Source organism: Perissodus microlepis, chromosome 20, assembly GCF_051167445.1.
Source record: "Perissodus microlepis isolate ML-2025 ecotype Zambia chromosome 20, ASM5116744v1, whole genome shotgun sequence".
NCBI lineage: Eukaryota > Metazoa > Chordata > Actinopteri > Cichliformes > Cichlidae > Perissodus > Perissodus microlepis.
Window position 1 is genome coordinate 25,129,074 of NC_140480.1, and position 13,503 is coordinate 25,142,576.

The window sequence follows — 13,503 nt, forward strand, 5'->3', positions numbered from 1 at the left end:
ATGACTCAAAAGTAAAAAGAACCACAAACACGGGTCAACTGAAGGTGGCTGTAATAAAGGCCTCTCAAGGCATGACACATTATTTGGTAATGCCCCCCCCCGATCCACCCCCTTTCCCCTTGATTGCCTTGTATTTAAAAAAAAAAAAAAAAAAAAAAAAAAAAAAAAGTCTCAATCCCCATGAGATGGTACCAAAAAGGAAAAAGAACAAAGGACTGTTTAAGCATTTCACATCTTTTATTTCTGCATTTCATTTCTTCAACAATTTAATTGCACCCAGATCTACAATATTTCGAAAACGTGCACAAAAACGTGAGTTTCTTCATCCTGCAAAGAATAATAAAAAATAAAATCTGACCCAGGCAAAAAAGATAGCAGGAAACTAGTGTTAATTCTATAATTCTCCTTCTAATTAATCATAATTTAATACCTCAGCATAATATACTTAAAGACCAATATGTCTTGTAGTTTTGCCCCTTGCAGCATTCCCCCTCCCTGCAGTTAAAAAAAATATTTCTCTATTTAAAACAAACATTTCAATGTTATTATCATCACCACCATGGTCTTAGTAATTTAAGAGAAAAGAATATATTTTCCTCTTATTTAAGCCCACTCCTCATAACCAAAGCCCCACCCACCCTTATCAGAATCCAATACACAACAATGCTCAAAATCCCAGGGCCTACACTACGAAGCAGGTTCAGCATACCTACGATGCCTTCTTACTGTCAGACTATAACAGACATCATGCCACGATATCAATGTGGTAAGTCAAAGCTTTTTCTGAATATAGCAATGAGCCACAAAATTCTTAACTATAATCCCCTAACAAATATGTGAGTTTCTGCAGCCAAAGCCGGTAAAAGCTTTGTGTAAATGAGTAAGATAGGCTCATTAATATCACTGCCCTATCATTAAGGCACGAGTAGATCTATCATTACAAATGTGTATTCCAATAAACTGATGTGTTCCTCAGACGTCATCTTATGGCAAATGAGACATTTTAGCATTTTTGTTTCAAGCTGCAAACCTGGTGGCATTAAAAAGCCTTGGAAGCATGTAAAGCACAAACAGAAAAACATAATTCAAACCTGTATGTGCGCTGTACTCGTCAGAAAACGCTACTGAGGTTAGACCGTCTCAGAACACCCCTTACTTCATAAGATCCAGTCTACCCAAAGGTATCTTCTAAAACCAGTTAATTACTCAAAACCGATTGACCAGTTGATGCTTTTATATATGCTAATCTGTTACCTCATGCATGTGTGTGGTCCAAGTTATCACTGCAATGTGTCCCATTAAGGAACTGAACCACTGTGTAACCTTCAGATCCCAAGATTACCTGGCGTTATGACGCTAACCACAAATCCCGCTTCGTAGTGCAGGCCTCTGGTTCAAGAAATAAAACGGATGGAAATACAGGAATGACACAAAATAATTACTCAGCAAATTAGAGGTGAGACATGATGTAGCTTAAAAAAAATTCTCATCTGAACCCGCACTAGACAAGGGGTAAATTACCTTCGGACTAAAAGGTTTTCCCTGCATACACCTTCAGCTGAAGATCACTTAGACCCAGTGAGACCCGTTAAACCCACAATGCCTCATTCAGGAAGTACAGCCGCAAACAGAAGATGGCAAATACCAACAAATTCTACTCATTCGAGAAGCTGTGTATTAAATAAAAATAAATAGATATTTAAAAGGAAGGGAAAGAACAGTCCATCTATAATGTTATTGTGTGTTTTTTTCTTCATTTTTACATTTTCTAAGAAAAATCTGACATAAGAAAAACATTATTTATGCCTTTTCAGATTTTTCTAAAATTTTACCTACAGTATATCAAGAAGATCATACAGATATACAGCAAAATAAGAGGGAAAAATACAACAGAAGGAGTCCTTAAAAACTATATGCAAAGGGAATTTAAAAACATAATAAATAAATAAAATACCAATATCATGATAATGGTGTAATTACAACTGAGTAGGTGTCTAACCAAAGAGGAGAAAACAGTGAGTTTATAGTACTTGGTTTTTGCATTAAGTTCAATAAGGGACCTCTTGGTAAAAAGTAGGGGGAGGGGTTACGTTAGGTGCTGATGAAGATCTCCATGTCAGTTGGCTGCGAGTCCAGTAGCTTCAGATGACAGCCTGAGCAGAAAACAGAAAAATCCAACACTGTTTAAAACAAACAAGTTAGATTATCAGTAACACATGTTGCTGTATTTGAAAACTAATAAAAAAAAAAAGTCTCAGACTTGTGGACAATCTGAGTGAGTGAAGATGGACGATTTCTGCTATCGTTTTACACAAGGTCTTTTGACTGGCAGTTTGAGTTAAGCAGGATGAGATTTTTCCACAGAATACACTTGATTATCAAACTGCCCATCTATCAGGAAATCAACACCTGCTTCCAGCAAACTGATGTGCTATATGCCCTGATAATGAACTGTGTGACCCCACTTCCTGCTTTAAAAATCACCCTGCATCTGTACAGCAGGCTTAGCTGCAGAATTCAAATACGCTGCTGCTGGAGAATTGGGGGTGCGAAAAATGATTTTAGTTTACCAATTACAGCAGGATAATTGGACCGTTATTGGCTGATAAACTGAGGTAAACTATGTTATGTCACAATGTTCTTTGAAAACATAATAAACAGGAGCCACACTGGCTGCAAATAAAATGTTGGTCAGGCAAAAGCGAATCAATCAATAACTGTGTGGTAGTGATGGCAGTGATCAACCCAACTCTGCTACAGATTTTGTTTGTTTGTACATTTTAGACTACATACACTTATATCTCATTGGTTTGTGCACATAATGGACAAACAGCTGTTCGAATGGTAAAATCCTGTGTTTTTGGCCCGTTCTGTCAGCCCTAGATTCTAGTGGGACACTGTCACAGCTGGAAGAGGGGGTAATGAAATTATTACGAGAGCTGTAGTAATGAAGTGACTGTTAAAAACTGCCAGTAGTCCAATTCTAATAAATCTTCGGTAACCTAATTAAACGAGAAGCGCTCCTTGTCTTTCCTCTTATGTGAGGAATCCATTGCTTCTGATTGATACTAGTTGGTCAAGTGGACAAATGGTAGGAAAACTCAATCTCCATTGATGCGTTTCAAAACTGACCACCTGCACAATGTCAGAATTTAAAAACAGACAGCGAGAGAGCGCCATCTTCTTTCCATTTTGCACTAGCCTGTGGCTTTTTTCTTACCGGGCATTGATCAGGTACTCAGCCAGGCTGATACTGGCGTGGGAGCCAGTAATGGTGACCTGTCTGTCAGTTGAGCCCTCCACAGGGTTGGCAATCTTGATCTGAGCCCCTGACATCTGACGGATCTCATTGATCTTTGCGCCCTGACGGCCGATGATGCAGCCAATGAGCTGGGGAAGAAGAATTACATGACACTATGGCAATACTTTCACTGCAATAAAATAAATAAAAATAAAAGGTTGCCAATTCAAACAAAATGAGCTACTCAGAAAATCAGCAAGTTTCTCTGTTAAGAAAAAAAAAAAATTAAAGTCACATTAATTTTGACTTACATCGTTTGGAATGGTCAGCTCATGAGAGCCAGTTTGTGCAGAGGCATCCATCCCAGCTGAAAGAACACAAGAGTGAGTTGATTGCATGGATTAACAGAAACAGACAGCAATCAAATTCCTCCTCACAGGAAGTACACCTACCCTGGAAGCCCTGGTTGCTGTGTGCAATGGGGAAGGGGCTCTGCTGCATGGCCAGCTGGTGAAGTTTGGTGAGCTGTTGAAACAAAAAAACAGAAAGATACGTAGAGCACAGACAGACAAGGATGTGTTAAGAAACACTGAAAATAAACTTTAAGACTGAAATGTTGTTTCCCTTGTGTAAGTGGTGGTTGTGATAATGAGTGGAAATCATGAAATTGTGAAATGAAAAATGGGATTAATGATTTTGCTTTAAGATATTTATGTTAGGATTTGAATCTATAATCTTTGGAACTGTTAAATGGATGTGCATCTCAAGCAGTGGTGGCTGTGGGAAGGGCAGCAGGGAAAAAAAAAAGTCAAGAGGGATGAAATAAAAAGGTGGTATGGCTTCCCCGGACCGAAGTTGCAAATATATTGGATCACTTACAGAGGGCCCTTCACTTACATCAGGCTGTGGAATGGCGTGCTGCCCTTGGACAGCGTAAGCCTGCAAGGAGAGAATAGCACTTAGGAGGGTGTGGCAGTGTGACATGGTGCACTCCAATATCCATCAGTCCTCTGTCCTTGCTACAAGGAGCAATGCCAGGCATGCTACTAGAATAGCATTTCCATAACTAAACTCGGTTAAAATAAAAGTATTTAAAAGAAGAAGAAGAAAAAAGAAAAAGTACTTTTATTACTTTACCTGACCACCTGCAAAGATGACAGGAGACCCTGAGGGTTTGGGTCTGTATGGGATGGTCACTCCTTTTGGTGGAGACTAGAAAAACAGAAATATTCACCTTTAACTATCAATAACTACGTAAAGTCTCAGTGTCCAGAGCACATTTACAAAATCATATAAAAAAAAAAAAAAAAAAAAAAAATCAGGATTACATTAAACAATGTTTGTACCTCAAGCATGACAATGCAGATCTGCTTGACACACTCAATAATGGACTGTGGAGTCCCTGCAACGGTGATGGCACGCTCTGTTGAGTTGGGTAACATGTCCCCTGCTACTTGTACCTGAGCTCCTGCAGACTACAAAGTCACAGCAAGAATTACAACACCGATCAGGGGAAAACAACAACAAACAAACAAAACCCACAACAGGATCTGAAATTCATACAAGACTAAAATACAGCAGACAAACCTCTCTGATTTCTTTGATCTTGCAGCCACCTTTACCAATGAGTGAGCCGCACTGGCTGGCGGGTACAACGAGGCGCATGGTGACTGGTGGTTTGCTGGTGGCCGTACTGTTAGTCATCGAAGTGCTGATGTCCTGTAGGGGAAGCGGATACAACAGGAGGCTTTAGAAAGTGGCACTTGTATAGCCGCTACGTCTTTAATGTAAGATACAACAAACAATTCTAACCTCCTCCAGTTTCTCTATGATCATGGAAAAGGCTTTAAAGATGGAGGTGGTAGGTCCCGCGAGAGTTATGATCCTCTCTGGGCAGTTCCCCTCTGAGATGTTGATACGTGCACCACTCTGCAAAGAGACAGGAAAAAAATAAAATAAAAAATTGAATCAGTTGCTTTGTTGTCATATGATGCATGAGTCACAGTAAATGTTGACATGTTCTTTCCTGATTGTTAGAAAAAGACAGACTTACCTCCTCTCTCATCTTTTTAACAGACTCGCCTTTCTGTAGATAAAGAATACAAAACAATATTTACAAAACACACCAAGGGACATGCCACAGATAGCATCGTTCTGGCAGTAAAACCAGCTTACCTTGCCAATAATGCTTCCAACCTCCTACAGAAGATGACAACAAAAGTTTGTGTTAAAACAATACTTTGCGGTTTTCTTTTTTTACTACAGCTAGATCAATTTTAAGGAATGAATGCAGACATTAAGCTCATTATAGAATCTAAACCTCATATCAGTGCTGGAATGTTGGGGTTTTTGCACGCCTGAATCACATGCAAGCCTTTACAGCCATATAAATAGTTACAATAATCCCCAAAACCAGTGCTGACCTATTTTTTCACCCAACACACCAAAAACTGATCTGCAGTCAATAAGGGGTTTGATAACAGCTTTTCATATCTTTTCAGTCTATCCATAGTTGCATGCAGTCACACTCACCTTCCCATGCATGAGAAGCCTGATGGTTAAGGTGACATTAAGTCCTCCTTCAACCAAACTGGAGTCCATTGCTGCAGCTGAATCCAACACACACTCGCACACGCTCTCAACACTGGCCAACAAAGTGAGTCTTTGGTCACTGGCTGAACGTCTGCAACAGAGTGGAAAAATTAACAGTCAGAGACGAGCGTAGTTGGTGGAAAGTGTGAGGCCATCTGCTGTCAATGCAAATCAGTGAAGTGATGCGGGCAGTGCACATCTTGTAGACTTTAACGCCGTTTTCCAGCCACGTCGAAAGAAAGAGACGTTTCAGTTCGGTAATTGACATTAGACTGGCCCGAGTCCACTCATTCACTGTGCACAATGACCCACTGTCTCTCGGCGGTCGTGTCTATTTTCTGGCATTCTACAGCGGTGGCGACATCTCTTTAACTCTTGTAGTCAACACAAGCTGCTCAAAACAATCATTTAAAAATCACCGTAGCTTTAAATTAACTTCACAACCAAGCTAGCAAGAGAAAGCTAACAGCGTGACGTTATGGCATCAAATCCTGTTTGAAAATGAGCATCCCAGCTAGTCACGCAAGCGAGGGTAAGAGGAAGTTAGCTGCACCAAAACATTTTTCCACTCAAAACACTCGCTTTTAGCTACATGTACAGATTGAGTGCTAACAGATTTAACCATTCTACCTTAAAAAAAAAATAGCATTTCGAAGCTAACTCCTGCTCCACCATCAAGCTAAAAATACAAATCAGTGATTTTCCATCCAGCACGCTAGCGTTAGCATCCAGCAACTAGTCGGATCCCGCGGCCTACGAACCGCACTGAGTTATCCCTGTCCTTCACTCCTAGGGGAAAAACACACATATACACAAAGCTGGAAGACTTACCGGAACCGTCCCTGGAAGTGTGTTCAGGGGGTGGGTAGGGTGGCAAGGGTAGAAGGGGAGAGGTTCGGGAGGGAGTTTTAAAAGGATCTGGGGAAGAGGGAAGCGACGCCGCTTTTCGATCGGACTCCACTCTCCTCCTCTGCTTCGCACAAAAGACAAAACGCGTTCAACTCTGACCCCTTTAATGCCCCGCCCCTCAACTAGGTCAGCCCCGCCCATTGACGTGATATTCACTCCGTACAGTACAAAACAAAAATATAACTAAATAAAACGAAAAAAAGCAAAAAAATATTTTATACTACATATTTTTCCCAAACGCAACAAATACCATTTATTTATTTATTTATTTGTATACATTCACAATGTGTACATTTCTCATTCACAAATAAGTTCATATTGTTTCTGCCAAAATATCTATAAATTAATAACCAAAAGCAAAAATAATACAGAAAAAAAATCAATAAAAACTAAAAACTGTAGTAGTAGAAGATACTGGTAATATCTTTGCTAATATGGTAATTACTGGTAATTTATTTATCCCATATTTGGTAATTTCCCTTGTCACAGAGTTTGAAATACTACTAGTCCTACTAAATGTAATAATGACAACAATATAGGATTCATTTTCTCCTTCCTCTTTGCTTCGTCTCTCCCTTTAGTGAGATCGCCACAGTGGATCATCTCCTGCAACCTTATCCCTATCCCTAACATCCTCCTCTGTCACACCAGCTGTCAAATGAAACCATATTAACCAGGTAATTTAACCACATACTTATTTGCAATCCCTGGTTGTCATTCTTAGTAAGGAATTTGACCACTACTGTACTTGTTGAAACTTCGTCAGAATGCTGTAGGACTGATTCTCAAAGTCTCTCTTCTGAAGGTGTGAACAACATTCTTCCACAAAATATTTTAGTGTTTGGGATTTTGATGATCAAGGCAGAGAGCTATGGGAGATCCAAAATCTCCAGCAGGGATTCAGCTGGACTGAGAAATTGTGAGTTTGAAGGCCACATCACATGATTACATGTTTTTTTTTTATCTTTATTGATCTGCTCAGTGATATAAATGGTAAATATTTCCTTTACAGAAGAGGTTACTGTGGCATATTTACATCGCAGCTCATTTTCATCAAATCTGAGGAAAAAAAATAACCAAACTGATGTGATGTCTAACCCAGGGGTGGGCAACTCTAGGCCTCGAGGGCCGGTGTCCCTGCAGGTTTTAGATGTGTCCTTGAACCAACACAGCTGATTTAAATGGCTAAATTAGCTCCTCAACATGCCCTGAAGTTCTCCAGAGGCCTGGTAACGAACTAATCAAGTGATTCAGGTGTGTTGACCCAAGGTGAGATCTAAAACCTGCAGGACACCGGCCCTCGAGGCCTGGAATTGCCCACCCCTGGTCTAACCCAATTACGCATGGTGCGTGAGTTATTAAAAAAAGAATCTCCCCAATCAGAGCTTTTAGAAATAGGGAAACTAGCCACAGATGGCAAAACTATATTTTGAATTATGTACCTTCAGTACTGACGTACTCATTTCTAGCATCTTCAACTCTGCCACCTGCAGCTTGGCCCCCTGTCTTTTTGTCAGCACCACCATTTCCAACGATACAGTACCATCCTGTAAACTCTTGCTGCTATCATCCCTGAATCTTGTCTTCACCCGCTCCACCCGCTCTCTTCTGCACCTCTCTTGTGGACTGTGCATTGTTTTGGACAGAAGACCCCCAGATATTTAAACTCATCAACCTACTATCTAACCTGCACCTGTCTCCCTCTCATTCACATAAATATTTTCTGTATTGCGTCTGCTGGCCTTCATTTGTCTTTATTGGCTCAGTTGAGGCAGATGTTGTCAACACCTGGCCAGTGCAAACTAACTGTAATGTGTGTATTCTAAATAGAGACTTATGGAGACAGACCCACGGGAGGTTTTGAAAGACTCTTCGCAGTTGTCTGTAAATCCAACAGATGGCACAATAACACTGTGAACGTAGCTGGTGGCCGTTCTCTTCAAAGTCCTGCATCCATTCTGCCATTGCTCAAAAAATACTCATTCATAGCTCGATGAGTTGACCGAGGTGTCGTGACTGTACCACCTAAAAATAAGAAGCACTAAAATTAGCCATGTGAAAAGGGCATTTTGCCCAGTTAGAGATATAAAATGAGCAAAATTCCTTTGTGAAATGAGTCAGCACTCTAAATTTAAAAGAGGAGCTAGAAACTGCATGTTTTAGTTGCTGAATTATAAACATATCGACTAATAATTTATATTACTGCAGTGAATGTCTCACTACTTGACTCCAGCTGCAGTATTTCTATAAATTTCTGATTATGAAGAGAAGACTGCTAATCAATAGTGCGATTTGTATTTGCTGTGACAGATCATTAAGTGTCTTTAACAATCTGGGAATATATATGTATTCTTCGGCGTATCAGTCTGGTGTTTATATATATCTATCCTTTTACCTCTGATGATGTTTGAAAACCTGTCACAGTCTATTTGGCTGATACACCGCATATTTTTTTTTTCTGTTGTCATGCATACATAAGCAGAACAAATAAAACCAAAACGTAATGAAATGTGAAGACTTGAAAGCCTGACCTCTTGACCTGAAAATAATGAACCCCAGTCATTCATATATATTTTTTTCTATATGCAGAATATGATTGATGACTTTCTGCTTCATGATGGATTGCCTTGTTTTCTGCAAGTCTGTTATTTGGTTGAGATGATTGATGGGATAAACAAGCATCTTAATTGTCTGCTAGTGTTTGTTTTGAATTAAAAAGAATACAATCAAAGGCACTGCTGTACAGTTAAATCCTCGCAGTTGTGATTCTTATTAAAGTAGAGTGCTATATATGGCCGGAAAGCAAAAGAGATAGATACAGTGGAACAGTATAGCCCTATAACCATGTGTTCATGGTCTGGTTGACAGAGTATTCTGCCTGAACTCACTCACCACATGTTCATTAATCTGGTGCACATCAGAGCACCCACAATACAATTAGTCAATGGACAGAATAGCCCGCTATTGTCTGTAACCAACTTTCTATTCTCCTCATTTGTAAATCTTTAATAAATCCAATACTCTGATGTTCCACACAGTGTGGTTTACACCTTTGTGTTTACGTGCATGAGTCATGAATCATGTCTGGCTCAGTTTATTGGGTTCAAAATCGCTCTGCTGTCGATAGATTGCCCCCACGCTCGATGCAGTGGAGCTCTGCTACTCTAAAAAACAGTTTGTCTCAACGTTTCCTGTTTTTTTAAATTTCAAAAATGAATCCAGGCAGTAGATGTTTGCTCTCGCTTTAAGAAGCCATCTGTAGTGCTGTCTGAATGGTGGCAGGCTTACAAGGCTGGTGGTGTTTTTAAATTAGAACCATGGCTGACCAGATTTACTCCTATCCAGAGATTGCGACACGCTGGCTGCGAGTTAAACATCTGATGTAGGCAAAAACCCCTGCAGAACACATTAACACTGTTTGGCTTTTCCTAAAGGGAAGGTAAAGGGTAACTTAAAAACCCATTAAGTGAAAGACATAAAACAACTGTTTTTGTGTGAGGACAAAAATGTGTTTAATTAGTGTAAAAATGCCTGTCTCTTTGATCTGAAGCACAATCACTGAGAGCCGGATTATACAGAGGAGAGGAGGTGCGAGCTCTTCAGCCTTTCCAATCAGCATATGGTCTCCCTGGCCTTTCATGTGTGTCTCCCCCGTCGAACAATTGCTTACATAATCATCTGCTTACTTTAATCTCTGCATCTTTCCCACAGTTTGTGCTCTTTTACACTTCTCTCACTTTTCTCTGTGGTACCCCCATCAAATTCAATACATCCTCCCATTGTACACAGTGTGTCTCCTTCAGTGCTTTTATCTGACATGCCCACTGGCACTCTCACTCTCTTGTCCCTCTTCCCTCCACTGGTGAGTGTTCATTGATTATTGTACATGAATTGTATGATGAAATGCCACTCGCCCACCCAGCATCCTCTCGTCAGTGGCCTCTGACATCCCACTGCCTGCGAGCGATCCAGACTATCTTTGCCTTTGTGTTTAATGATCTGAATGTTAGATTACCTTTCTCTGATATTCGTACCTGGATTAATCTTTTTTATCTTTTTTAAAATGGCGTGTGTTTTAGTGGTGTGGCATATGTCAGTAGTACGCCTTCGACTTTAGCAACTGCACATATGGAATGCCAGTGCAATCTTTTACGGTGGAAAGTGATCGTTTACAGTGATAAAAAGGGAGACTAAATCCAATTTATTCTCTTCAGTTGTAAATTGTCTGCACATATTAAAGCAAATTATCTGGATTACAGTGTGAAACCTGATGACACACTCAAAGCCAGAGAGGCGAGTATCCAATTAGTCACCTAATTAGCAAGTGAATGTTGTTGTTATAAAAATTAAAGGTCTTGAAAAGAGATGGAAAACAAAAACAGCGGAGACAAACCTGGCGTCTTTTGAATATGATACCACGATTTAACTGATAAAGCGAGGACACCTGTCTTTCCATTTTTGATTTGTGACATCTGACGCACACGGTGTGACTGTGTGATCAAGGCATTCATTTTTTGACAGAGCCGTAGGCGCGTTGTACAGATCTGTTAACTCACTAAACTGGAGATGCGGGGTTGCACAGTGGGGCTGAATTCTCTCTGCAGGGGTGTGAACGGATCCAAAAGCCTGAGCTTGTATGGTGACTGCAACGTCACTACCTTTCCACAGCCAAAGTTAGATGGCCCTGCAGGGTCACAGCAAGAGGTGACATGTGACCGTGTAAACTGTCCAGTCAGGAAACAGAAAGGATGTAGAACAGCTGTGACTTCTCACTCTTATTTTAAGACAATCTTCCGCAAATAGGTTGCCCCTGCTGAGACAAATAATTGGCGTGATATCTTGGGGGCACGAGCATGAGGAGCAGTCTGCATTTTAATGCCAATCCTCCACAGGAAGAGCCCAGCTATGCATGCCACTGGGCATGATCTGTGGACTCTGTACATTCAGGGAAACACATACTATTGAAACTTAAGACAGACTATGGTTTTTAGGTGAGTACAACAAAAAAAAAAAGAATGACAAACAAATTTTTATGTGGTGAAATGTTTGTTGTTCTACTTTAAATGCATTTAAAATAAAATAAACAAAATGCGCAGATCAGTCAAAGATATTGTATTTTACTTCTTTATGCTTCTCCAGTTCATTTGTATCTTTTTGAGCATTAAGAGCACAGTTGTCTATGATGTCCCAGTTAATATACAACTCTGATGGCTGCTAAAAACATAGATCTTACGCATGGACATCAGCTACCTTTGTTTTATTAGTAATGGGATTCAGACCTGTGGACTCCACTATAAAAGCTTTGCATGAGTCACAGTTCAAATAATAATTATTTTTCTCTTAAACTGGGCCTTGGTGATCCGCTGTCTGAAACAAGCCAGCACCCTCCACCAATTCAATTCAGTTCAGTTCAGTTCAGTTCAGTTCAGTTCAGTTCAGTTCAGTTCAATTCAATTCAATTCAATTCAATTCAATTCAATTCAATTTATACAGTGCCAAATGACAACAACTCAAGGCCCTTTATATTGTAAGGTAGACCCTATAACAATACAACAGGAGAAAATGCCAACAATCAGACGACCCCTCTATGAGCAAGCACTTTGGTGATAAGGAAAAACTCCCTTTTAACAGGAGGACTCCAGCAGAACCACCCTCAGGGAGGGGCGGTCGTCTACCGCGACCGGTTTGGGTGAGGAGAGGACGACAGAACAAAAGACATGCTGTGGAAGAGTTCCAGCGATTAATAATAATAATTAATAATAAATAAACCAATTCTGTTTACATTATACATGCTTCCCTTAGGCAGTATCATCAGAAGACATAGTGTACATTTTCACTGCTATGCTGATGACACCCAGCTCTATCTATCTATGAAGCCAGATAACACACACCAATGAGTTAAACTGCAGGAATGTCTTAAAGACATAAAGACCTGGATGGCCGCTAACTTTCTGCTTCTTAATTCAGATGAAACTGAGGTTATTGTACTCGGCCCTGAAAATCTTAGAAATATGGTATCTAACCAGATTCTGACTCTGGATGGCATTACCTTGGCCTCCAGTAACACTGTGAGGAATTGACCAGGATATCCTTCAATGCACATATTAAACAAATATGTAAGACTGCTTTCTTTCATTTGCGCAACATCTCGAAAATTAGAAATATCCTGTCTCAGAGTGACGCTGAAAAACTAGTTCATGCATTTATTACTTCTATGCTGGACTACTTTAATTTATTATTATCAGGAAGTCCTAAAACTCCATGAAAAGCCTTCAGTTAATCCAAAATGCTGCAGCAAGAGTCCTGACAGGGACTAGAAAGAGAGAGCATATTTCTCCTGTTTTGGCTTTCCTTCATTGGCTTCCTGTTAAATTCAGAATTGAATTCAAAATCCTGCTCCTCACATTCAAGGTTGACCTTGTAGTACCATATCACCCTATTAGAGCATTATTTGTTGTTCCTAGAGTATTTAAAAGTAGAATGGGAGAGAGAGCCTTCGGTTTTCAGGTCCCTCTTCTGTGGAACCAGCTTCCAGTTTGGATTTGGGAGACAGACACTATCTCTACTTTTAAGATTAGGTTTAAAACTTTCCTTTTTGCTAAAGCATATAGTTAGGGCTGGACCAGGTGACCCTGAATCCTCCCTAAGTTATGCTGCAATAGGCATAGGCTGCTGGGGGAGTACCATGATGCATTGGGTTTTTCCTTTTCAGTCACCTTTTTCACACACTATGTGTTAATAGACTTCTCTGCATTGAATCA

General features: G+C 40.1%; 1 protein-coding gene across 2 annotated transcripts; it reads right to left on the reverse strand.

Moving 5' to 3' along the window:
- Positions 1 to 218: 218 nt before the first annotated feature.
- LOC146364629 (poly(rC)-binding protein 2-like) lies at positions 219 to 6,837 on the reverse strand. Of its 2 annotated transcripts, none has more exons than XM_084916482.1 (13): positions 6,665 to 6,837; positions 5,774 to 5,924; positions 5,417 to 5,440; positions 5,295 to 5,327; positions 5,054 to 5,170; positions 4,829 to 4,960; positions 4,588 to 4,716; positions 4,379 to 4,453; positions 4,139 to 4,180; positions 3,694 to 3,766; positions 3,553 to 3,608; positions 3,221 to 3,390; positions 219 to 2,153 (listed from the first exon to the last, which is right to left on the reverse strand). In XM_084916482.1, the coding sequence occupies exons 2-13, from the start codon at positions 5,840 to 5,842 to the stop codon at positions 2,117 to 2,119; spliced, it is 957 nt and encodes a 318-aa protein (XP_084772608.1). In that variant the 5' UTR covers positions 5,843 to 5,924; positions 6,665 to 6,837; the 3' UTR covers positions 219 to 2,116. The 2 variants fall into 2 exon arrangements, with proteins under 2 accessions (XP_084772608.1, XP_084772607.1); XM_084916481.1 differs by having other exon boundaries at positions 4,121 to 4,180.
- Between the last annotated feature and the right edge of the window lie 6,666 nt (positions 6,838 to 13,503).